The sequence below is a fragment of the Bombus pyrosoma genome, linkage group LG2, assembly GCF_014825855.1.
Source record: "Bombus pyrosoma isolate SC7728 linkage group LG2, ASM1482585v1, whole genome shotgun sequence".
NCBI classification, from domain to species: Eukaryota; Metazoa; Arthropoda; class Insecta; order Hymenoptera; family Apidae; genus Bombus; species Bombus pyrosoma.
In genome coordinates, this window is record NC_057771.1 from 15259089 (window position 1) to 15283974 (window position 24886).

Below are 24886 nucleotides of genomic sequence, written 5' to 3' on the forward strand. Positions count from 1 at the left end.
AATTCATGTAACCAAATTTAAAACCATTAAATGAGTGTCACTCCTTGATAAATCGATGCGCCATCTATCGAGGTTACGTGGAAATGATGTTTGCCAATTTTACTGCAATATTTTCTCTGACTTTAGTGAAGACTTTACAATCGCATTTAGTTTATTTAAAAATTATTGTGGATAATATTATTTATATATTCGCGGAGAATATAATTTATACATACTTCATCTGCGTGTTCCGATTGCGTAAAAATTCCTCTGTGATGTTTCATATTCGACAAGTGAAGAGAAATCGAGGTACAAGAATTCGATTACTTTTTACATTTGTAAGTTTTTATCCTATACCTACATATATGTAACATTGCGTAAACGATGACTCCACGTATCTTTTAATTACCAAACGATAGATAAGTGTTTTCTATAGTTATTTGTGCAATGTAAAAGTTTCCAAATAATTGTGTCACTTATGAAAGCAGTAAGAGGCCTATTTTCACTGTGCACGTTGCGTATGTAGTAAATTTACAACAAATTTAATATAAATATAAAGAAAGGTAGAAAAATTAAATTATTTATTTTTTATAATCAAGATCCGCACAAGGATCTTTCGGTATTTTTGCATTTTTGGAAGTTCTTGCCTTTTTCTTCTCGTGTTCTCCTATAATTATTGTCGCACCTGTACGACTGAAAGTATCTTGGTATATCGAAAGATCTCCGTGCAATAGTTTTGGTCTTATATAGCCAAGCACTATATATATTTCAATATATTTAGATGTATTTTAGTAATTAAAGTTGAAGTTATATTTAAAAATCTTTGTACTCACTTCTTTTTGCCGTCACTGGAGGTGCAAGAACTTTTTCATCTTGAGGATTGAAATATAAATCATGAATATACGCTACTAATTCACTTTGCAGATCCTTTTCTTTGATCTCTTCCCCAACTTCTCTTGTATCGCGCGGAGCCTCTATACTTCATCATATACCAATTTTTAAAGAAATCAACTATTTGTGTCATTTCTATACATTATTAGCTTACTAGGATGTCTATAGGTGACTTGATAAACAGATCGCAGTCTATCGAGGATATGTTTATGAACCAATTGTTCAGCAGCTTCGTCCAATTGTGTAGGGATCGATGCTATACGAGGATCGATTTCTCCTTCTTCTATACGATCCGTAAAATAATCTCTGTGATATATTCTGAAAATATATAATTCGTGTTCCTAGATAAAATTTGTCGATCTGTTTATAATTTCGATAATATACATCTTTTTTTCTTACATCTCTGCTGGCTGTATCTTTTTCTTCCTAAAGTTGCGACTATATTCCGTAGAAAAAAATTCACATAAATCTGCCATTATGAAGTGGTAAAAAAATAAAAAAAAAAAAGAAAATAAAAAGAAAAACGCGAGATACAAAAGATTAGGTTATACACATATGATTACGCCGGTTTGAACTTAATTGGTTATAATAATAAATAAATGGTAGTAATCATATGTTTTTTTTTTATGGTGAATTTTTTTGGGAAATTTAAGGAATTCGTATCTTTTTTTATACATTACGAACACGAGAATGCGAGTGAATAATTAACAATTGCTTTCATATAATCGAATGTTTGTACAATAATCAAAATAAAATTTGTACAATAAAATATTTTAGAAATCGGTAGTGTCTGGTCGATGAGAGAAATTTTTTATCATTCGAATTTATAATTTACAGTCCCCAAATCTTCTTCTTGACGAAGGTAGTGGTTCCAGATATTGTTGTCGATTTTTTATGTTACTGAGACCCATCTTGCTGATAGTATCCATGTATTCCGAGCGACCGGTGAAAGGTGTCTCCCACATAGAGAAAGATTCTGGAACTACAAATGAATTTTCGTAATATTAAATTCTCATCGTTTAACTTCTGTTATCATAGAAACATTCGTGAGCAGGAACCTAAAAACATTCTACGAAATATCTTTCCTCCATAAAAATTGTATTTTATTTAAGACGTTGAGGAAGAACATCTGCCAAAACGAAGTATCATTTTTTGTTATAACAGTTATTGGTCAATAATATAATATACACGCGTACATTTAGTTGGTGGTATTTAATATTCACGCCAAAAATATTAAATATTTTTTTCTTAGATTAAAATATAGCGCTTTTCCTCTAATAATATCTGTTTCATCTGCAACGTTTGGAGATTTAAAACAAACGGGGACATTCGAAAATATTTCATACCTTGGAACAAATTAATCGTTTTGGCTGGCTGAATATGCGGTCTTTCGATGGCAGTGTATCGAAATCTCGTTGGATCTCTGTAACCCTCCTTTATTTTCGTAACTTCCGCCGGAAAAGGTGAACAGTACGATGAGTCGACCGCAGCCTGTAGCTGTCTGTACACTTTGATAGGCAATCCTGAATTCATTCGAACGAGTTATTTGCACGATATCACGTTCCTTCAATGCCGGTCCATACCTCTCTTCGCGTAATCCGTTTTATAAATACTCTTCATCGTCTCGTCCATTGGCTCGCAGTTAGCGTCTAGCATAGCCTTCGTGAGATTCGTCATTTCACGGTTCACTTTCTTCAGTTGGTCCAGAAATTGTCGTTCCTTGTCAGCCAGATATTTGTATCTGGATGCATTTTTTAAAGTATTATTTCAAATTGCCATTCCTTCTCCACGGATAACGACATTGAAAGTTGTGATATAAAATTGATTTTTAATTTAACGAAGGATTATACAGCGTGTAGAATATTCATATTGTTCAAATCTTCTTTCGAGACAATTTGTATTTTACTTTTACCTATCCTTATTGCTCTGTTGGCCATGTTCGTCGCACGAACAATCCTCAGGATCGATTCTGGGGGTGTATAATCGAATTCCCGTGCTCTTCGGTGGTTGTGCCGGTTTCGTAATAAGAGGTACAGGATACGGCCAATTAAAATCACGATGAGTGATCGTGATAAAATTTTCCAACGCGGTAGTCATCGTGTATACCAGTAATTTAATCGCGAGTTAGAGCATACAATCAGAATTTACATGGGTCTCTGTTGAAAGAACATTCGTTTAAATATACGATATTTCTTCGCTGTACGAAAGTACAATTAACTCGTCAAAGATGAAAAAAGAAAAAATCGAAAAACAACAATTTTTCATTCGTCGAGGTTAACATTCTTTTTAAAGAAACATTTATAATTAAAGGAAATATTTTGTGAAAGATTCTGAATTACGTCATACCTGGTTAATCTTCATTTTTATCGAAATCAACGGATTTCGAGCAAAATTTGTCTTAACAGAAATTTCTTCGTGAAAAAAAAAACAGCGACTAAACGTTACATGGCAATGGGGACTGAATCGATTCGTCGGTTCTAGTATTACGAAATTTCATCACCTTCCGGAACAGCCAAAGTATCGTTTCTTTGATCAGCATGATCGTGGCAATGACAGCTCTATAAAGCGCGTAATGTAATATAGCATTTAAAAACGTGATACCAATGTGCGCGATTACGGAATCGGTTGTTAATCTTAAATCGTTCATCTTGAAATTTGGGAATTATTTCGTCGATTTAGTCGTTTCAAATGTTCATAGACGTAATAAGCTTTGTATAATTCACTGGTGATTTATCTACCAATTGCTGTTCTACCAATCTGATATTCGATACAAACGATTCAGTTCAAAGAGTTCACGTTTATTAAATACTTTCAGATAATTTCATGATGCTCGAAACGAGAGTAATTGATATGGCAATTTTCATCGCTAATAAAAGTACGTATCAGGACGACATATCGTTATTAATTATACACGAAATACAGTACGTTTAAGTAGAAAATAAATTTGCATTTTAATAAGAAGTCGCTGTTGTATCGCTAAATTTTCGTTGAGGGGACATTGTTCTTGAAACATGTTCGGATATTTTTTGTTCTGGTTCCTTGTTTTTCTTCTCGTTCTCCGTCTCAAACTCCTGATCGCCGGCAGGAGAGATCTTCGGGCACATTCGCGAGTCTAGGGAAAACCGTTTCTTCATTTTCGCGCGATACGTATCCTTAGGTTGCTCTAACGAAGAAAACAAGTGTTCCTGGGGGTTCAACGAAGTTAACTTCAAAAGCTTCTCATCTTGAGATAAATTGCATTTCCTCCTTTGAACGCGGCCCCTTGCCGTCGTAAAAATTGGCCTCGTCGTCTCCTGAATACACCCACAATCCAACCGTGTGATTGTCGTCATTGTGCCACATGGCTCGAGATTCTGAATTATCAGACAATTACAATACAGTCAATTAGATACTAATCAATTAAATACAATTAAAATATATCTTAATATTTCCATTCTGTTAAACGCTACGTTTAAAAAATACTCTTAACTACAGTGGAAATTTTATTTCGTTGTTAACTTATTAACCTTTCGGATATAGGTAACAATTTTCATATTTAGAGATTTTTTATCTTTATACGTGTCGTTTCATGTTCTGTTAAAAATAAATTATATCATACTTAGATGTACAAACACTAAAATCCACGAACTAAAACAAATTGTCTTTACTCTACATTTTTAATTTCATAATTATAGAGGTTTATAGTTAAGGAACGACTCAGTTAACAGATCAGAGTTTAGTTGGACATCTTATCAAGTAACAAGTTTTGTAATGTAAAATGTTATACGTATAAAATATTTTATGTCTAAATATTAGTTTGTCTCTCGATGATACTTTACATACGTTTTTCAACCGACCTCCCGAAGATGGATGAAAACTGGAACTTTGCAACGTTCCGGTGGTGAACTTGGAGGACGGTGAGGCAGCTCTCGGGCCGAAATAATATTCGCCGATCAATCGTTTGATTTCTTGCGAGTAGTATCTTTCGCTAATGTCCCGTTTCATCTGCAGCTCCTTCAGCCTTTGTAATTTTTGCATCGCGGTTACCGCCTCTGGCATATTCAGCTCCGAGTAATCGTTGAATCGTTGGTATCTCTCACGAAGCGTGGCGTGGTTACTCTTTGGCAGCACTTTGCCGTAAACCGGTTCATTTGGGTATGGATTATATATCTATACAAAAAAATATCCGCCTCGTGAAATTGCAATGGACAAAAGCTTCGAATAAAAATTGCGACCACACGTTTAAATGAATCGTAATTTCTTTTCGATTCATAGGTCGAACAGATTAAAAATTGTTGGTCCATGTTTAACGCAGGGATAACAAGAACACCGAAATCGTAGAAATTCAATTTCGTGTTCAATTTCTACTTAATTACATAAATAAACAGAAGGGAAAACCACGCGCCTGTACAATTCCAAAAATTTCATTTTTGGCACTTACAATGTCTCGCGTTCTTACGTCATATAATTCGATTTATAAATACGCAACGATGCTAAAATAAACGCCGTTTAATCATACGTTGTTTTTATTAATGCCAGGTTCCTCAATCTCGGAGACACTTTCCACGGAAGATCTCTCTTCTGGTAATCGGATATCGTGCTCGCTGTTGTAAGCCTCTTGATAAGCGTTCGAAGTACTATAACGTGGCAAATTATGGTGCATTTCTCTATGCGACGATGTTTCCCGATGATTGTCCATCTCGCTTTGAAGGTACCTTCAATTATAGTGTTACATAATATTACAGGGTAAAATTAATAAATAAATACATATATGTATAATAAGAGAAATATATGATAGAAATAAAGAAGATAAAAATAAAGAAATATATGATAAAAAAAAAAATAATTACGATAATATTAGTTTCGAAGAAAATTCGTAAGCTACAGCAGATGTAGGTTATTAAAGGAGGCAGATTACTCGTTGGATAGTTTGTTGCGGACACGATTCGAAGAGAAAGTTGCTATTTTAATTTATTCTGCGAAACACGTTGTCGACAGATGCATAGCGCTTTTGTGCATTATTACACAGAATTTGATGTACTATATTATTTTCTAGTTCTACGTAATTTGTCTGTCTTCCATACTGCGAGCAGGCTGACTGAGTTCCTCGAGCAACTTCAAGGTTTTAGATATTCCTGAATATCTTCGAATATTTCAATATTATTTATTTCTATGAAAAAAGGGACATTACGTATTTTTTTTAAAATAAGAACACTCTTTTATACACTCTTTTTAGCAGTGAAAAAATGGAAATAAATTTTGTTTCGCAAGTATTTTCTGGCGATCACGTTAAACGTATTTGAGAACTGAATCCGGATGGAATATCGTTTATTGAACACAGCGATACAATTAATTTCTACAAGGCAGTTGCCGCCCAAGCTGGTGCACTATCGTGTTTTTGATGAATGTTATATTTTAGAATCGATTGACCTAGTTTACTGATAGTATCTTGATATTCCGATCGCCATGGAAGTAGTCGCGTTTCCTGCAATTCGTCTTCAGCCCCGGCCACTTTCTTCGACCGCCTCTTTCCTATTTTGTCTCTGTCATCTCGACTAGATACTTTCAATAGCTTAGCTCGAGTAGAGGGTCGACAGTCTATGTCCTTTGCTTCTTCTTGTCTGATACCACAGGGAGCCCCCATAGAGATATCCTCCATTGGAGCGGCTGTTGTAATATCGAACGATGATTCAGAAAATTTGTTTTCCGATAATACCGAAAGTAATGAACAGTGCGTTGGTAGCAAATAAAATAAAATGTACCAGTTATAGACGCGTAGATGCGTGACTTTCAAATTACAAGATATTTTACAAATTCTTTAACTGGATCATAATTTTTATATTTTTATCTCGATCGACAATTACGTTCTCCGAGATCATACGCGTATATTCTTGGTTGCGTTTTCATAAGATTTACCTTTGTCAGAATAATCCAACTGGTATGTTGTCTTCAGTCGATCTTCGTCAACGCGTTTAATTACTTCGTCGATAGGAGTACTCTGTAGAACTCCATAAAGATTAGGATGTTTCTCTTCCAACTGAAACGACCGTCTCGACGTAATACAATTGTAAGGCGATTTACACCATTATTGGTTTACCTTTCTCATGTACGTGGCTGGTTGATCGAATCTCGTGGCTTCAGTTTCCGGATGCGGTCCCGTTTTTGCAGGATAAAGCTTTGGGTCCAGAAGCCGCCCCATGGGACCCGTGCGACTCCAGTCGTAATCGTCCCCGCAACGTACAAGGGGCTTTATCTCTTGTGGACGATCATGGCATTTACAAGAAGCATACTCGCTTAGCGAAGTTATCTTACGTTTGTACCTGGTCGAAGGCCACGTGTAATCCTTTTTATACGTCGTAAGATATTGGGCCATAGTGCGTTCACCTCTTATTTTCCAACGGTGATTTTATTTTTGAATCGATGGTTTATTATAGACTTTTTATATCTCACATTTTTCATATCAGTCTAATTTCGATGAAAGGTATATATTTCGTGCGTCATGCGTGTTATAATTAAATTTCGCGTCGAATCTTTTGGTATCAGGCCATCCCATAAAAAGTATCATCCGTTGCTTTACCAGTTCGAATTTCGAAGGTAAAATCAAATGGCAATTGCTGAAATTTATGATCAGCAATTAGAAAGATCATAGATAGTGTTAATACAGAATAATTGTTTCATCGTGACAATGTTCGGTTCCACTTACATCTTTGTTCAGTCACGATATCTATGATTAACTCATATCTTGTGTATATTTGCTTACTAGAATTTCTTTCAGAGATTATCGAAACGCTGAATGATTAAGTGTTACTCCATCATTTGTATCTACGTGTGTGTTTCGTTGACTGATGGTTTTATCTTAATCATCATAGTTTTATGGTACATGTTTTAGTCGATGTTAATCGGCGGAAAATTTACGGATAAAGTTGACAGAATTTGATCAGTTAAGCAGCAAAGTTCTGGCAGTGAAGGGGAACCATTGGCGACATTCAGGCGTTTTCATCGTTCCCGAACGTCGTAACAGTTAGCGACCCGAAAGTTCACTAATTTTGCCAGTTCAAACAAACGGCCGCAGCGGTCGTACAACTCCCGTCTGGAGAACGGTGTCGGCGCGTGCGATTTTAAGTTGCAACGTCCGCTGTGCAAATAAACTTTGCCCAATAAATAGTCGTAGACTACGATACTGTTCACGCGTTTACGTGCAATCGCAAACAAAGATGCCACACAACATGGCACCGTTCGTTTAAGATTATTGTGTTTGGCGTAGTGCCACTTTCAATAGAAGTTATCCATTTTCCAGGTCAATATTTCAGTCTGACTGAATCACATCGAAAAAAGAAAAAAGATATTCTTCTATGTTCTTTCATCTTACAGACGACTCTATTAGAGAACTTTCTTCCCGTTATCGTTTCTTTTCTCTTATATTGTTTTAACGTGAAATACTTGATATTGATATTTTCCTTTTTACGAAATTCCTCTTTAATTACGATTATTTTGTACATTAGAGACGGCTGCGCGGCATTAATCTTATTCTCACCCCTACCTTTTCTATCGAGATTGGCCCGGCTCCAAGACCAACAGATAGTTCAATGTAGACCCTAGACATAGGCTACCGACTTCAATCGACGGTACAACCAAAGTCGTGCTCGCTTTATTTAGAGATACATCAATTCGAAAGTTCGGTCACTCTGCTTCCGGAATCCGCGCTGTCTTCTCCGTCCCGGGGGCAGACAAACGAATGGATTCCATTCGAATCACGGGACTCATTCTGCCCAGACAGTGACATACAACTTGCCTCATCGGGATACCTTAAGCTTTCCTTTGATCCTAGCCTCTGTATAAATTACTCTCGTTATAAGTTAATTCGAAGAATTAATATAAAACTATTCGTTTGCATCTTTCTCACGACTCGTATGTTATTTTTCACGTGTACAAATGTATCAAGCTTTTTAATGTTTCTGTTTCTATAAGTTGCGAGGAGACGTTAAATTAGAAGAACATCTCAGAAATAATATTCGACGTTAATTTAACAAATTTGAGATCTTTAGATGATGTATCCAATGCATCTCCTGTTTCGATTTAGCGAAACGATGATGTCACAGGCTATCGAACGTCCAGACGACGAAATAATCGGTCGAAACGAATCATCCTTGTCGTCTTCGTTCATCTTTTGGCTAAACGTTTGGTCCCGTAGGAAGGAAAGCTCGGAAACGGACTGTACTACTGATGGTTGCTCTAAAGATATCGCTGCGTCCACGCGGCCAGGAATAGAACCGTGACGTCGTTGTTCGTCGACGAACGAATACTAACTCTTCGGTTCGTCGTACACCGACAGTTAGCCAATGCGATACGCTTCGAGGTCGACGATGAACATGATCCTACGAATGCCACCCCGTGATTCTGATTTTGTTCCAAACACTTCCTACTTTTCTTCTGACTACGCCACGATTCCAAGTTTTACGAAAAGTTTCGGTCTTGATTGATCTCTTATCAGTCGTGCGTTTTAACGTCTTGATCTTGTCTCATGATCTTAGAATTTAAGATCAGGTGGAATATTATTTATATTTATCTACATTCAGTAATCGAAGGAATTTAAGAATACGTATTTAACAGAGCAGACTTTATTTCCTCTTTCATAAGAAGGTGTCCTCTTTCCATTGCAAATTGTTACGTTCGTAAGCGTAATTCAGGTCGACGAGTCGAATTATACTCGTTTAAGTGCCCCTACAAAGACCTGCAAATTCACATTTTACACCGAAAGTATCGCTTTCGACATCCATATCGATTCTGTAGCTTTCCTTTTCTTAATGATTGCTACAAGTCCTTTCAATTTTAGATTCCATTCTTCTTTGACAACCTTGTCCATGTAGTCGAGTGTTTTTCCTTAATTTAGCGATTAGAGGTAGCGTTAATCGGATACGAAACTTATAAATGTAATTACAGATATAAAATGCGATGTCACTGGATGACAAAGAATTTTTCCTACAAACACGAAAACGAAAACTTTCTTGCGAAAACCTTACTACAAGTAGTAGAAGTTTTTAATGCGAAAGGAAGATCAAATTCAGACACCAGCAACGGTAATTTATCGCCAAACTGTGCTTCTTCGTTCCGTGGCTTAATTTCCCGGTTTGCAAGCTCGAAAAGACAGACTGAAGGAAAAGGGTGTGAAAAGTAAAAAAATAACAGGGGGATGACACCGGCGCGTACATAGCCGATAAAAATCGTTGACAAGAGCCGGACCGTAAATTTCTTAGTGGAAAGAATTATTGCTGCCGGATAAAGACGACCAGGCAACAACGAAGATCTGACCAAAAGCGCACGTGGAGAACACGAAGTCGCGGAGAAACGTGGCGTTACTGACATTAAGTTACTCGCTTTTCGTTTCTTCGCTTTTTGAAGTGCTGCGTTCCCGAGTGCTACGGTGTGACTCAAGCATAAGGGAAAAAAGAGTCGATGGGCTGGCATGGAGAACGCCGTCTGACTCGAAAGAACTCGCTGACAAAGAGACCCGCTGCAGCTTGCTTCAAATTAATCCGTGTATTATTTTCTACTTGTTCTCCGGGGCTTTTAACCCTGAAGCGCCGCGTTTCGTGTCTTTTTTCGCACTCCTCTCACGAATTCTTTGCTCCTGTTCTTCAAAATGAACTTCTATTATGAAACTAAATATTTCATACATTCTTCTTTCTCTGTGTATGTTACTTGATAAATTACCCTATCGACAGATTTTTCTGACATTTTTCATTAATACTGTAAATGTATTAAACAGATTCGTTCTTTGGATGAAATAAAGGGTTAGTTCACTTACATAACTCCCTCTCGTATCTATATCGAGAGCGAAAGGGGTGATTCAGAGCGGATCGACGGGAGGTCGTGGTACGCTAGAAAAGGACCGTATTCCAAGTATGAGGGCGTCGTTAATCAGACGTGACGCATCTTCCAGAAATCCGTGCAATTGGAAAACTAAAATCGTATAGAAACAAGACGGATAGTGGTCTGGTCGACTGTCGCCTACTCATCTCTCCGCAGCAGGAAGCAGACCAACTCCATCAAAATAGCTCCAAACCCATTAGCATTCATTAGTGCATTAGTGCCTCTATCCTCCTTCCAACCACCAAATATTATCTTTTATACGGTATTATCTTTTATGTACTTAAAGAGGAATAATAGCAAAGAGCACGAGCAATTGCAAAGGAGTAAACGATCCTCGCGAACTTATCAACTCACCTTTTCACAGCTCGTATTTTTCAGTTGACCATCAGTCACCTGTCGTATCATCCCGGATCAAAGGTTTCGCGCTTTACGAAGACAGATTGCGCGGATGTTGCGTTAAATGAAAAATCGCGTTCGAGAAGAAAACGATTCTAATCAACTGTCTTTCCTAATTTATATATTCGTTTTTATTTTAAGGAACTTGTACTTTCCCCTCGTGTCGTTTCACCCCCGATCGAAGATTTCGCTGCTCGTATACGTTGCTCCAGGGAGACAAATTGGGCGGGTGCGGCGTTAAATTAAAAATCATTCGCGTTTTACACGCAGACAACGGGTAACGGGAGGAGTCAGGCGAGTCTCATTAAATTTATACCGACGTTCACATTCCTGTCCGGCGACGTAGCACCCAATTAAACGTTTGATATAGGGTGGACCCCCGTGTTTTGACTTTCGACCGGCATCATGTCCGCGCGACACTGCCGCCACCGGCAAAAATAATCCGCGTTCGAAGGGGACTCACCGGAGAAGGGAATTCGCGACGGAGGTTCGCGGAACCAGACGCGATTCCCCTTTCGTACAAAGCGCGAGAAATTACGGCCACAGTGGCAAGCTTGTGCACGCCAAGGCCGCCCTTTTTCTTCAGCCTTCTTAACGACGTCGTTACGTGTCCTTCTTCCTCGATGGTTTTATCACTGCCGAAGAGTTAAGCGATTTATTCTTCTTACAGCCTCTTACTTATTCCTCTAATTTGTTTTCGTAAACGTTTAGTGGGTAAATTTTGTTGATTAGTCAGGTTGGAGAATTGTTAGTCACCTTAGCGTCGTTGGTTTATGGGGTTGGATTCAGATTGGTTTACTCGAATGGTTCTATCGCGATTTTATAAGTCACGATGCTCCTTTGTATCTTTTTAATTTGTTAGTTGGTTCGTGCTACTCTTTTTCTATTAAAAGCGTGTTCGGATATGGTGTTTAACGATACATACGAGAGAGTTTTAGGTTGATTATGATCGTTGAAAGGGCAGATGATACGATGTATTCTTAGCGTAAATGGTATAAGAGCAAAAATTTATAATATTGGACTAAGAAAATAGATTAGAAATATTTTATATAATGGCTTTGTAAATATCAATTAACACAGTGAGTAAGAAATAAATTTCAGAATCTTGGATTATTAATTTCTCGTGTTTCCCAATTTCTCTCTCTTCTTCATCTCGCACGGATCATCAAGACGTATCACTGCTATTATTGTTATTTAGGATAAGAATTACGTTTGTTTCTCCCAGTAAAACATTTACACCGATGTTCTCGAATTCGTCGTTGGGTTTGAACATGACGCTTGTTTAATATCATTTGATTTAGAGGGACGCCGGGCCTCGGCAGAGAATCAAGAATGTGATCCGATGGTCAAAATTTCGGCATAAAGTACCGAGGATCAGCCGCAGCTTTTTCTCTGAACGTAAAATGACTACTTCATATCGTTACGGGCGATCGTGCCGTCAAATTAATTCGTCGTGATTCCTGTTTTTCAACCGTGTTTCTTTCGTGTTTTCAGTACCACGCGAGATGTTCGAGATTCATGCGCGTAAACGTCAGTCTTTTAAGCGCTCTTCTCCCCTTCGATTCAATTTTTCCCGCGAATAGTGACTCCCAACGTGCATTTCTCTTCCCAACAACGAAACATTGTGTTACAAATAATTGCGCTGCACACGAACATTTGATATTCTTTTTATCACGGTTTCCTTCGTAAACATCTTTATATAGTAAAATGGTAAGAAAGGAGAGCTAAAGGGTAGTCAAGTTTTTAAGGCCGGCGTCTCAGTTACATTATGGCAACATTATTCTAGGATACACTAACATGGTAGAACTGCCTCTGTAGAAAGTAGTGTTAGATATTCTTGGCACGTACTGCCCTTATTGGGACAACGAACTGAAATGATTCCTAGAACATTATGAAAGTGTTGACGAACGATCATCAAGATCGCGCTTGAGATAAATACGATGAAATAATAAGATCGTATATAAAGAATCGTTAAAACGTACAAGTATTTACAATTTGTTTATCAACTTTTCGATTTATTTAGTGGTAATTTACATATTTAATATACACACATACACACACGCGCGTTTTCCAATATACCTTGGTTATCTTTTTTTAAGCAAAACATACTTCTCAGAATCTATTTCGAATTTTTAGTTTCGGAAATATTATCAAAGTTTTCTTCCAAGTAATCCTAACTTCATCAAGGAAGTTAATTTTCTGGAACGATTCTTGCTTTTCGCACGATCGTTTAGAACGTTCACCGTTTCACAAAATATCTTCGAATTTCGTCGCGTTTCTTGCGACTAGCGAACTGATTCAGTTTCTTTGTTCGAGGAAACACTACTTGGTAGGTGTGTGGACACCGATGTAAGCCGGTTCAAAATCCTTGGAATACGAGTTCGATGCCGGTGTAGCATTTTTGGATTTCGAGGAACATCCAAGATCAAGCATAGGCGCGAGTGTATGCAAATTCCCTTTCGAAATCTCTTCCTTTCAAATGGACCATTATTCGGTGAACGAACATTGTTCGACGAATAACGCGTTCTCGTGGAACTAGGGTTATTGTCGCAGCGTGTCGCGATTATTTGAACAATGATCAAAGTCACGTGAAATAAGATTCTGGTTAGAGAAAATGGAGGATCGATCTTCGAACGTGGCTCGTTTCCACGAGACGATCATTTATCTTGGACAGTTAGTTAGGGTTTTTAATTTTAGATAGATTCTATGAATTTTGAAGAAGCATGAAAAAACAACCGAGCTTAATCTGTACGTTTTAAGTTATTGATATTAGGGTCTCCTAAAGTTTATCTCTTAAATCCTTGTTTGTTGGGACATTAAATTATTGTTATTATTATAGTCGTTTCAGCGTTTCCTATTTTTGGATCATATAAATTTCGTTACTCGTCCTAATACTCGAGAGACTATCATTTGACTGACTTTAGTTATTTAGATATTTGCTTTATTACATTGATCAACGTCATTTTCCAATATCGTTCCAAGTTTTGTTCAGATCCTCGATAATAAGACGATAAAATCATCTTATTATTCGCGCTGTGCCCACTTTCCAGCCACGAACATATCGTTTTAGAGACGTTTCAAAGCAGAAGACTCGATTAATAGAGAACTACTCGAACATTGAAAGATTCCCTTCCAATGCAAGATCAATTCTTCGACTTATTCGACTTCTCGTTGTCCCATCCTTCGTCTACAAACTATCCTCAGAAAAACGCAGCATCGTTGCTTCAAAAGCACCAAGGAAACAAGTTAAATACCCAAAACACAATGTGCAACTTCCTTAATTAACGGCTGCAACGCTGCATATTCTACGCGAAGTCGCACAATTTTTCAATTTAATTAGGCGTGCGTCTGTCGACAAATCGACTGGGATCGCGTTACAAACGGACTTGCCAAAACCCTCGTTAACAACCTGCTAGTTAGCGCGATGATGCTTGACGATAGTCCATCGCATTCCTTCGCGCAGGGAAGTAAGGAAAATAAAAGATAAGCAAGGAAAAGGAAAACGAGTTTGCTCGTGCGTTCTTCATCAACGCGTATAGACACACGAGGTGTTTCGTTATTTATACAGTCGTGACATTTTCCGTTTCGATCCCTCTAGCATTCGCCGACAGGTTGACGCTTCGCGCGTCTTCCGTCGCGCTTAACGTCTGCCAAAAAGCTCGCCTAACCGTGCTGCCAGTTTACACGAGATAACGCGTAGCGGGCGTACCAACGGCAAACTCGATTATAGAACGCTATTTCTATATTCTCATTATAATTAGACTGTTTCTAAATATGGACGTTTAAATGCAAGCACCATGTGTAACGCAAGTATTTCCATGACGAATGAAATTCACTCGTTAATGTTGCTCGCTAGACAGCTGAGCTTAATCGCGATGGATAAATGTAGATATTGCTGTTTGTTATTTGCTTGTGCTATTGTGATTGGCCAACGTTTGTCGTCTGATATATGCTTTACGTATATATACATATACACGCATACACGTATACACGTTATACAATTGACTGGTGAAATATCGTAGTAGGTGATAGATAGATCGTATAGATATTAATGCATCGATAGCAGATTGAAAGGAAATAATCGAATATCTTACGAACAGATTGACTTACATCTGTAGATTCCTCTTAAATATAAAGATAGATTTTACAATTTCAATAAAAGAATCGATTTCATAATCTGTGTGGATCAAATATCTTTTACTCTTTTTGATGCATATCGGCGAATATTCCAAGTATATAAAAGATGTAGGAAAATTGTGTGAATGGAGGAAATGTTTGTGAATGACAGCGATCCATGTTTCGTGTCTTTTCATAATAGTAAAGAAACGAGAAACTTTTTTTCATGTCCAAAATTTGAAATAACGTAATATTTTCTTTTTTTTTTTTTTCTTATCGAAATGAGTGATTTTTCGTGAAAAAAGTTGAATCACCTTCTTGTTTCTCTAGAAGAAGTTTGGTAGCTTTCGTTCATTGCCTTTTAGTTGCAAGTAAACGATCCCGAAATCGCTCGTAGTTTGTAGAATCACGCGGCCATCGTCATCTTGACACTCATCGCGTCTCGTCGCGTGAATCCGAGGTCTGCCAAGAAACCCGATGACACAGTAATCGGTACAGGGTTCGACCAGTGACTCGTTATCGTGCAACATGTAGATGTAGGTCGTTAGTTTTATTTCCAATCGACTACCGTGTTGGTCAAAACAATTGATATAGAACGATCAATAAACAATTGTGTATCGTTTAACGAATATCATGTTCGCTCCATATGCCCGATGCGTAGTTTTGCATACAATTTTTCAGAAAGCTGTATTTATTTTACATTTTTTATGTCCTTTACGTTTTACAATATAACATTTAGCGTAGTTTAATACACGATCATTTAACATCGTATAACTTTCGTTTATAATTACATTATTTCTCTAAATAAATTTCCAATGAAAACGGAAAAGGACAACATGAGTCACGTTGATTCTATCTTACTATCGAGCAATCGATATTACACGCCAAACTTCCAAATTATTTACGACTATTGTATAATAGCATAACATCATACACGAAATCATCGTCAAATTCTAAAATTAACTTACTACATATAGAAAAGAATTGTACACTCGACCACAAAAACAAAGTACTATTTTCATTTTAATTATTCGATCGATCGTCTCATCAACAATTTTTTCACATAAATCAATTTTTTTTTAGCTCGGATGTATCGATCTGGTAACTACATACATCCAACGTTCAGAACACCTAACACGTGGTATTTTGCAAAAACGAAATGTCAACGATACCAAGCCGTCATAAATTATCAATCCAAATACACAACTTTTTTTTTCCTACACGAATAACGAAAACAAACATCTAAAATTAATAAAATAGAAAGGAAAAAGGAAGCCAGTCGTCACCACGCGTTTCGCCACCTAACGAGCCTCTTTCGCGAAACTCGATCGTTCCTCAGGGTTGAACTCCCCCCGGCTCCGTTATAACACGTCATCCTTTACTTGCTACGAGCGCGGTAAAAGGAGAAAACGTTCCAGCTAGCGGCCGGGAAGTTTCTTCCATGGAAACCAGCGACAGTTCTCGGTTGACACTTGCCACGGTCTGCCAAGAAGCCCGATTACACGATATCGGCGCTCGTGCGCGTCGTTTACGAGCGTGTGCCGCAGGACGGTCGCCCGAGTTGGAAGGACAGCGGTTTTAAAATAAGCTCACGAGAGTCCCAGCGCTCTGCCAATGCCTATCGGTCCAACCAGTCGGTGCGCGCTCTCCTTTTCAGCAGTCGTTGATCGTGCACCGTGCTCGCAACAACCGTCGTCGTCGTAGTCTTCGTCGTCCGGCCACTTGTCGTCACCGTACCAGTTGTCGTCGTTGTTCTGACTCGCGCGCCAGCTCAGAGAAAACCGGACGCGTTAACCGAGCGTCCTCGTTGCTGTACGTGTCGCGCGCGGCTACTAGTGCAACGATCTTCTCTTCTATCTTCTATCCAACCGATATTTCGGTTCTCCGCCGAGAGTAATTACCGTACGATAAAGAACACAGCAAAGCAAACGGTTCGTACAACAGTACAGAGAGAACGAAATAGAAGTTGAAGTTAAATCCGACCGAGCGTGTGTTTGTGTACCAGGTGACACGTGGTGCCGGTCGGTCGTGTCCGCCGGCGATGCTCGTCACGGATTCGCACGGGTTCCACGCGAATGATTTATTATAGAGTTCACGGGTACGCGGGTGTATCGCGTAGTCGCGTTTGACAGCGCGTCGCGTTACGCGGCTACCTGTGCTCGCTGTGCATACGATACACGGTTGCAGAGAAGGTGATTTCCTTGAAAGGATACTCCCGTGTCAGCTACGAAGGAACGCGTACCGAACGCAAGAGTAAAAATAGGAGGTAATCAGTGTCTCGAATAGAACCGGGTTCGAATAGATCGTTGGGAAAGTGACTCGATTTAAAGTGACCAAGGTGTACTATGATCGTTGCTGTAAGAATTCTATTTGTCCGGACACTGTTAATTCGGATGAAGGTTTATCTAGTGTCCGAGTAAAATCAACTGGATTTATTTAACGGAATGTGAACTGTAGTTGAAAGAGATCGTACCTGGTAGAATTGCATTCGGAATTTCATGAAACGGAATTTCATTTAGTGTAAGAATAACACTGATCGAGTCTATTTATCCAAATGCGAGCTCTGGTTGAGAAAAGTTATGGTAGATATACGTTTATTTGAATGCATTAGTAAAAACAAAATGAATTTCCACAGACTCGATTCTCTTATCTGAACGCGAAAACATTGTTTAAACGAAATGTTGCTAATAGAAAGATTCGGCGAACTACTATTATACAAATAGTTTGTCCCAAGTTCAGGTGAATGGAGTTCCATAATATTTGAGTTGGCAGTGAAGATGTTCGAAAAATCGTTCTCACAAGCCAGACCACCGGTATCGTTCGTCGAACGTACACGGTCGACGGTGTTTTCGTTATTTTAAGACAATGCTTATAGCGAAAGAACGAGTCGCACTACCCAACACGGACAGGAAATAAGGAGAAAGTGAAACGATAAATTCACAAAAGACGAGGAAGGCTGGTTCTTGCGAAAGCCTCCTCCGACTTGTACATTAACGCGAGGCGATATTAGAGCGGCGCGAGTTTGTACACAAAGGCATGGTCGATGCAAATGGGCGATCAAAGGGGCAATGTTTCCAGTAGCACTTCATTAAACGCGCAAGCGTGTTTTTCGCGAAATGCGTCTCCCGCCGCGTCTCCTTTGTTTAGATGAATATATCCTACTTTTATTTTTAAACGTGACACAACCCAAAGGACAGTAGTTTTTCAAGGAAGTATTAAAAACCATCTTTCGATGTAACGATACATTATTTTGTTAATGAAGTTCGCCAAAAAAAAAAAAAAAGAAAAGAAAGGACAACACCTATAAAACGTGACTTGAGATTCATCAATTTATTAACTTACTAATCTAGTGATGTTAAAGACGTAATCTGATTTCTAATTTCCGATGTTGGTTCCTAAAACCGCAGTCAATTTCATGTGTACGCTATTTTACTCCATTTGAAGGCAAGTTGCCTGAATTGCAACGAGTTGAAGAATAGACTTGTGCCGCATGAATACAAAGTTGGAGTAAAGTTACTTCAATTCGAGCGACTTAAATTAACCTGATTAATTTGAACGAGTGTTTAAAGAACTACAAAGGACTTTCTCATAAAGATGATTCGTAAAACAAGTTTTCCAATTTGTGTCAAGTTTACAGCGCACACGTGACGTATTAATCGTTATATCAATTCGCGCCAACGTATTTTTTACGGAACGTTCGAATTACACGAAGACGACCAGAGATTTCGTGAGGTTTGAAAGGATTTCGTTGATCGTTAGCGGGATGTTAGCCTTGGTCAATTTCACGGAACACGCCACAGCGTGTGTCCGCTCGTTTGTATATTGTTCTATTCTCGCTGTGCTGCGAGTCTGCGCGTGCTCCTTTAGGACTCTCGTATAATCTTCAGCTTTGATAAATCCTACACGATTCCGTATTTTTATTTCACATCTTTAAGATATCAGTGGCTCGTGCGATAATTTATAGGTTCCGTTTATCTACCGGTAATTTTATCCGCGACCGTAATCGATTCGCTCCGATTCCTCACGGTTTAATACCGTTCGGCGGTCGAAAGTCGTCTAAATCGTATGCACGGTGGAGTATCGCGTTGCATCGTATCTGACCACAAATATTTGAATTACAGGAAACTGCGGTGAACGATGGCCGATTGAAAAAAGCATCGCCGATCGAGAAAGCCAAGAATCAACGACGGTGAAGCGTATTCCACGCGTGGTCCGTTTCTTATTCGTTTACGATCCTGACACAAGTGCATCTATTTGGAACGATCGAGGCGCGCGCGCCAGATCGAAAGTGTTCTTCGAGAGGTGATCTTTTTTTTTTTCTTGCGGTGTGAATCCCCCTCCTCTCACCGGTTCGGTTCAGATACAGTGGAGAAAGTGGTTGAAGCCGGTGCGTGGTCAGACAGCGAGTCGCCGATCGTTAAAGCGGTCTCGGCGTTCCCCGTGGCCGGAAAAGTGTTCAGTGGTAAAATCCCGTACGGGAATTATGTGACAATCGAGCAGATGTCAGGTGTTGGTTGCGTCGAGTCGGAGCCACGATATTCCGCACCCTGGTATTCCAACATCGACGTGGCACTCATGGGAATTCAAAGTACCGCACAGTTCGTCGAGAAGTACCACCACATTATCGGTGAGTTTACGTATCTCTTTGTGGAGTTTTTTTCTTTATTATTTCGATGGAAGTTTGCTTTTTCCGATTGCTTTTAAGGAAAGGAAAGCTTGAGCGAAAGAAAGAAATTGTGCAAGTAATATAAGTAAAAGGAGAAGTTAGTATTTTTTTAACTTTACGTTATTTGTAAGTTAAAAATAGTGCGAGACGTATCAGTCTTTTTCTTTTTTTTTCCACATGTTGCTGTTGTCGATGGAGATTTATTATAAATTTCTGATGCACGAAAACGCGAATTCGATAATACGTTGCAGAGGTTGTGTAGGATCTCGATATAATTCTCGCGGGCGTCGTAAATCTGCCAACTTAAATGTAGTTCTGCGCTGAAAACTTCGGTCACCGCGGTGCACGTACAAGAGAAATAAAACTGATCATCTTGCATACGCGGGGCCCGTTTACATGACGCCGGCAGTTTATTTATGAAAATGTAATAAGCCGGTACAATTTTTGCTTAATGGTTTACGGTCTCAACGTTATACCGTAAAGTTAAGCGAGGATTACGAATAAAAGGATAATGAAACTTCTTCCAATTACTGTTACCTCTATGTATATGTTAACCGTTTGATATATTCATTTTTCTTAATTGACATTCGATTAATTGGCCGAATTTAATTCGTGTCGTTCAATTCCTCTATGTAATAAATTTATCGGTACATATTCACGTGACATCATTGTCCCGCATTATTTTCACAATTTCTTTCTTCATTCTTGCAAAACAACAAAATAATTTTGTCAGTCGCATTTGCACGTGATAACATTATTATTAAGAATTAAATTTTTATTTAGAAAGATATTTACACGTCACAACGTGTTCGGTCAATGTCCGACGCACGTTTGGAGCCGTTTTAACGCGTATCCCAACACAACCCTCGACCACCCTCCCCCGCCCTCCGCGCTTTCCTTAGAACAAAGTCATTCAGAAATTATACGAAAGATACAAAGAGAATGCCAACATGTGTTGTTTTGTTGCCCCTACCATTTTGTCCTCCAATTTCTCAATCTCCGCGACACTTTGACAGTGGTAAACCGTTCTTTCTGTAAAACTCGCTTGTAGATCGTAAATCAAAGTCTCGATAAAGGCTCATTTGCCACTTCGTCGAAACGAAACGAAAGAAAGCATCAGCGTGCCCTACCTTCGAATCACGCTCGATCTACGCTTCTCAAAAAACGATCATAATCTCGAGCAAGTGAAAATATCGAGGTATCGCGCGTTCTTCGTGCACGATTTATTTCAAGATAGTCGTTGCTGGCCCGCCTGCGGTGAATTCATCGTCCGGTTTTGGATTACAACATTGCAAGATCCGTCGCGAATGATGTGTCTTCGTTCGTATCGCGATTCGTGTGTCGCGAGTGTATCATCGAAAACGATCTATAAATACGAGGCGAGACGAAAAGAATAAGGAAAAAGAAGAAGAAACAGAGATGGAAACTTTAAACCGGTGGCCGCGAGCCTATCCGCGACGATGGCGCGCGTATTTTATATCCGTTTCTGTAACCGTTGATGAAACGTGATCGACAGTCGGACAGCGATCGGGGTGGGGTCTACGTATATATTTAAAACCGTTTCGTCAGGGATTTTCCCCGGGGCCGTCTTGAGTACGTCAGGGAGACTGACGCGTTCGATAATTCATCGACCGTCGAATCGTCGACGTCGACGTAGTCGTCGTCGTCGTCGTTGTTCCGTAGGCCTCGTGCAACCGATCGATCGTGGCGATTCCCTAGCTCATCCAGCACGCGATCTCGTCCTTGCCTTTCACGAGGATGCACCATTGGCTAATGGGAAAATCGATTCGCTCGTAACTCGCCGTTTATTGACAGCGTGGTGTTAGCACGCTCGAAATGAGCCGCAATGTTATCTTCCGTCCGTCCTTTTCAAATATATCTCTCGCTTAATTTCACGTGTTACGAGAAACACACCCTCAGCATTTTAATGCTGTTGGAACAGAGGGATGATACGATGGGTGAACGAGTAAACGTGCGACGATCGCGTTCGAAGTTTGCGCAAGGAGAAGAGGAGGAAGATGGAATAATTGTCTTACAGATTAATTTAACTCGTCGACCTACAAATTTTATATTACACTTATTAGTAGACATTGTTCTTTTTTTACACGAAAGATAACAGGGAAAATGATTTTCTATGATTTCTCAAGTAAGGATAATGACGCAAACAGACGCGTGTCCGTTAAATATGCGATCGAATAAATGTAATCGACGTTACGAAGTACGAAAAATGAAACAATTGAGCGAACTGACTACGGTAAAGTACACTGGAAACGTTGCGTTAGCTACAAACGTATCGAATAGTATGGTCGAAAGTATATTTCTACACGAAGAAAAAGAGCACATATCGAAAACTATGGCAAATGTAAAATTCATCATAATCAGGATTGATCGAGAGAATGAGTTTGAAATTGGATCGTACAGGGACGGTCGATTCGACGCTATTATCCTCTGGCGATTGTCGGTCTTCGTTCTCGAGCGCGCTCGATGCGTAAAGACTCTTATTTTAGGTTAATAGATAGTACATCGATTTCGTGCATAGACCCAGAGGGATCGCTTCCATGGATTTCTGCCAGCTATCGTGAGTCGTACGCGTGCGTGTTCGTACGTATACATACGAGGCTACGTACTCGCCCGCGTGAAATCCACGCGTTTGTATGTTTGTATGGTGTATATAATCTAAGCGGATCGTGCTATACGTCAAGGAAAATTTCATAGTTGACAGATGCTCGCCTACGTCACGATTTTGAAATAATACGTGTGGAAGCAAAAGGGCAAGCACGAATAAATGATTTCCGTGAATTTTCATTGTTAAACGTTTCGAATGATTATTTCTCAGATTGGGTTTAGATCTTCTGTAATTGTATATTATTGGATACGTAACACACGCTAGAATGACGAAGTATAATTTCGACGACATAACGCTTACGTTATACATTTATAAGGTAGCTGGTATCTTGTACCAGTCGTTTTTTAATTTAATGATAATCGATATTTGCTTTGGTTTGTTTACTATGTTTTCTTGAAAATACTTCAGTTTATTATTCTCTCCACCGGTTTGAACAATAACATTCTATTTCATTCAAAGTGTAATATATAAATATGCGATTGTTAGATTATTTTTCATGATGAATATAAACCGGTTCAAGCAGTCCTGGAACAGTAAGAAAATAAATACTTTTTAGCAACGAAATCAATATATTTATACAATTGCAAGAAGAACGTATTAGTTCGAATGAATTTTTATTTCGATTAAAACAATTTGATTTTACGGCCAACAAAACTTATTACGCGATAACCTAATACGAGCGATAAGTTTCTAACGAAGATCGATTGGATTTTTCTCTTCGATTCACTCGACGCTAGGGTTCAAAAAGATTTTTATCGTCGTCGTTTCCTGAAAGATTTCAGCGCGTACAATCATTGCACATCAAACTTTTCCTTTGTACATCAGATTCCGGCAATAAAAATCGTTCCAAAGGAGATCCCTTCGCTATTGCGTTACGCAACGTGCCATAAACTTTTCGCTTTTCGCTATCATTCGACTACCTACAATAAATCCAAACATTTGTCAAAGTTCCTATCATTTCAACCAAACTTTATATAGAGAAAAGATGGGGAAAGAAATTGCTCGAGGTAGTATACGTAGCCTAAATTAAACGGCTGGAAAACGCGTTTGATTCGTGAACGAAAAGCAGATTTATCATCGCGGGAGCCTTCGAACAGCTTTAGATTCGATCTTCGGTACACGCAGGAACGATGATGCTCAATAAAACCGGCCACGGCTATTTTCGAACGATCTAAATATTTTTCTTTCGTTATCCATCATTCCCTTAACGTACACGGTCACAACATTCGCGATCCATCATTCCCTTTACGCACGTACACGCACACGCGTGCACCGTGTTCATGGCTAGTAATTAGATACGTTAGCGTGAAGCTTTGGCTAATTCCGTGTAATATACGAGACTCGACGAATTATTGCAATTTTCGCGAGAACGCTTTCGCAAAGTTCACTTGCCAAACGATCGTAAACATAACAAGAAGAATTGCCGTGTCGCAAGAAATATTTTGTATGCACAGAGACGATGCCTTCAAGTTCTTTCTTTCCTGGACGTAATCCTTTCTAGTTCTAGTCTTCTTACACGATCTCAGGCATTCAATTTCGCTGTAATTTCATTTCATTCTTCGAATTCAAGGATCGAACAGTTTATACGAAACTTGTTCTTCCAAGAACCGCATTTGCACGCAGGTAAACAAGTATGCGATCGTACGTGCTATCTACTAGCAAAAGGTAGTCTTTTGCGATTTCATTTGCCAGGAAGTATACGTAGAAATTACTTTGCTGGTCTGATCTGCTTTAGAACAAATTACGAACGATTGTCCGTATCAAAGTTAATAATCGTAACTTGAAAGGCAAGCCTCAACCAACGTGTTTTCATTGATCTGATGTCTAGAATTCCTATAAAACACCCTCATATTTTGAAGCCTCCTTTATATGAAAAGATAAGCTTCACCTCTAAAACATTTCTCTTAATTCTTTTTAAATATGGCCTTGATTTATTTCTAACAGTAAACAAATATTTTAGTTTCGGTTACGATATGTACAATGATGAATTCCTTCCTGTTTAAAATATAACCTACCTACACGTAGATCTATGCAGATCTATAATACATACTGTAACAGTATCTTCTATATACAGCTTTACAACTCTCGTGATTCTTACTAATCCCGTGACGAAGTACAATAAGATCGAATACTAAATCAATATACATACGTGCGACCTGTACACGTCGTGTAGTATTTGGCAAAGATTCTCGTTCCGGTAGCCGACCAACTGGCATACGATGGACCATATAATCCATAAATAAGCTCTATCCACTTCGCCTACGTCCACAATCGCCTATATTATCCTGGTCGCGCGTAAACGCGACTACAGGTAGTTGAAATTATTAGTTTCGTTCGTGTGTGTTTTATACACAATATCGAAA

At 38.9% G+C, this 24886-nt stretch overlaps 4 protein-coding genes across 7 annotated transcripts; 1 reads left to right on the forward strand and 3 right to left on the reverse strand.

The window, feature by feature from the left end:
- Nucleotides 1-83: 83 nt before the first annotated feature.
- On the forward strand, nt 84-19730 carry LOC122577288. Of its 3 annotated transcripts, none has more exons than XM_043748535.1 (2): nt 84-288; nt 19353-19730. In XM_043748535.1, the coding sequence occupies exons 1-2, from the start codon at nt 84-86 to the stop codon at nt 19535-19537; spliced, it is 390 nt and encodes a 129-aa protein (XP_043604470.1). In that variant the 3' UTR covers nt 19538-19730. The 3 variants fall into 3 exon arrangements, 2 of the variants coding, with proteins under 2 accessions (XP_043604470.1, XP_043604479.1); XM_043748544.1 differs by having other exon boundaries at nt 84-317; nt 19353-19487; XR_006320198.1 differs by lacking the exon at nt 84-288 and adding an exon at nt 16728-17497 and having other exon boundaries at nt 19353-19488.
- On the reverse strand, nt 1632-3351 carry LOC122577267. The gene is made up of 5 exons (XM_043748477.1): nt 3217-3351; nt 2783-3026; nt 2454-2611; nt 2217-2393; nt 1632-1852 (listed from the first exon to the last, which is right to left on the reverse strand). The coding sequence occupies exons 2-5, from the start codon at nt 2965-2967 to the stop codon at nt 1695-1697; spliced, it is 678 nt and encodes a 225-aa protein (XP_043604412.1). The 5' UTR covers nt 2968-3026; nt 3217-3351; the 3' UTR covers nt 1632-1694.
- LOC122577239 lies at nt 3822-16537 on the reverse strand. Its single transcript, XM_043748405.1, has 4 exons — nt 15546-16537; nt 5369-5564; nt 4693-5019; nt 3822-4223 (listed from the first exon to the last, which is right to left on the reverse strand). Exons 1-4 carry the CDS (start codon nt 15584-15586, stop codon nt 3822-3824), a joined length of 966 nt encoding a protein of 321 aa, XP_043604340.1. The 5' UTR covers nt 15587-16537.
- On the reverse strand, nt 5791-9031 carry LOC122577249. Of its 2 annotated transcripts, XM_043748422.1 has the most exons (4): nt 7553-9031; nt 6947-7463; nt 6766-6886; nt 5791-6516 (listed from the first exon to the last, which is right to left on the reverse strand). In XM_043748422.1, exons 2-4 carry the CDS (start codon nt 7220-7222, stop codon nt 6206-6208), a joined length of 708 nt encoding a protein of 235 aa, XP_043604357.1. In that variant the 5' UTR covers nt 7223-7463; nt 7553-9031; the 3' UTR covers nt 5791-6205. The 2 variants fall into 2 exon arrangements, with proteins under 2 accessions (XP_043604357.1, XP_043604367.1); XM_043748432.1 differs by having other exon boundaries at nt 6947-9031.
- Nucleotides 19731-24886: the final 5156 nt, after the last annotated feature.

Excerpts from the sequence above, each read along its gene's own strand:
- LOC122577267 (XM_043748477.1), bottom strand. The coding sequence starts at position 2,967 with ATGACTACCGCGTTGGAAAATTTTATCACGATCACTCATCGTGATTTT. Across the intron at positions 2,612-2,782 it reads CAACAGAGCAATAAGGATAG|ATACAAATATCTGGCTGACA; the intron begins GTAAAAGTAAAA and ends AAATGCATCCAG. Across the intron at positions 2,394-2,453 it reads AACGGATTACGCGAAGAGAG|GATTGCCTATCAAAGTGTAC; the intron begins GTATGGACCGGC and ends GAATGAATTCAG.
- LOC122577239 (XM_043748405.1), bottom strand. The coding sequence starts at position 15,586 with ATGAACGAAAGCTACCAAACTTCTTCTAGAGAAACAAGAAG. Across the intron at positions 5,020-5,368 it reads CTGGCATTAATAAAAACAAC|ATATATAATCCATACCCAAA; the intron begins GTATGATTAAAC and ends TTTTTTGTATAG. Across the intron at positions 4,224-4,692 it reads CGGGAGGTCGGTTGAAAAAC|AATCTCGAGCCATGTGGCAC; the intron begins GTATGTAAAGTA and ends CTGATAATTCAG.
- LOC122577249 (XM_043748422.1), bottom strand. The coding sequence starts at position 7,222 with ATGGCCCAATATCTTACGACGTATAAAAAGGATTACACGTGGCCTTCG. Across the intron at positions 6,887-6,946 it reads CAGCCACGTACATGAGAAAG|TTGGAAGAGAAACATCCTAA; the intron begins GTAAACCAATAA and ends CGGTCGTTTCAG. Across the intron at positions 6,517-6,765 it reads GTTGGATTATTCTGACAAAG|CCGCTCCAATGGAGGATATC; the intron begins GTAAATCTTATG and ends ATATTACAACAG.
- LOC122577288 (XM_043748535.1), top strand. The coding sequence starts at position 84 with ATGATGTTTGCCAATTTTACTGCAATATTTTCTCTGACTTTAGTGAAG. Across the intron at positions 289-19,352 it reads ACAAGTGAAGAGAAATCGAG|GAAACTGCGGTGAACGATGG; the intron begins GTACAAGAATTC and ends TTTGAATTACAG.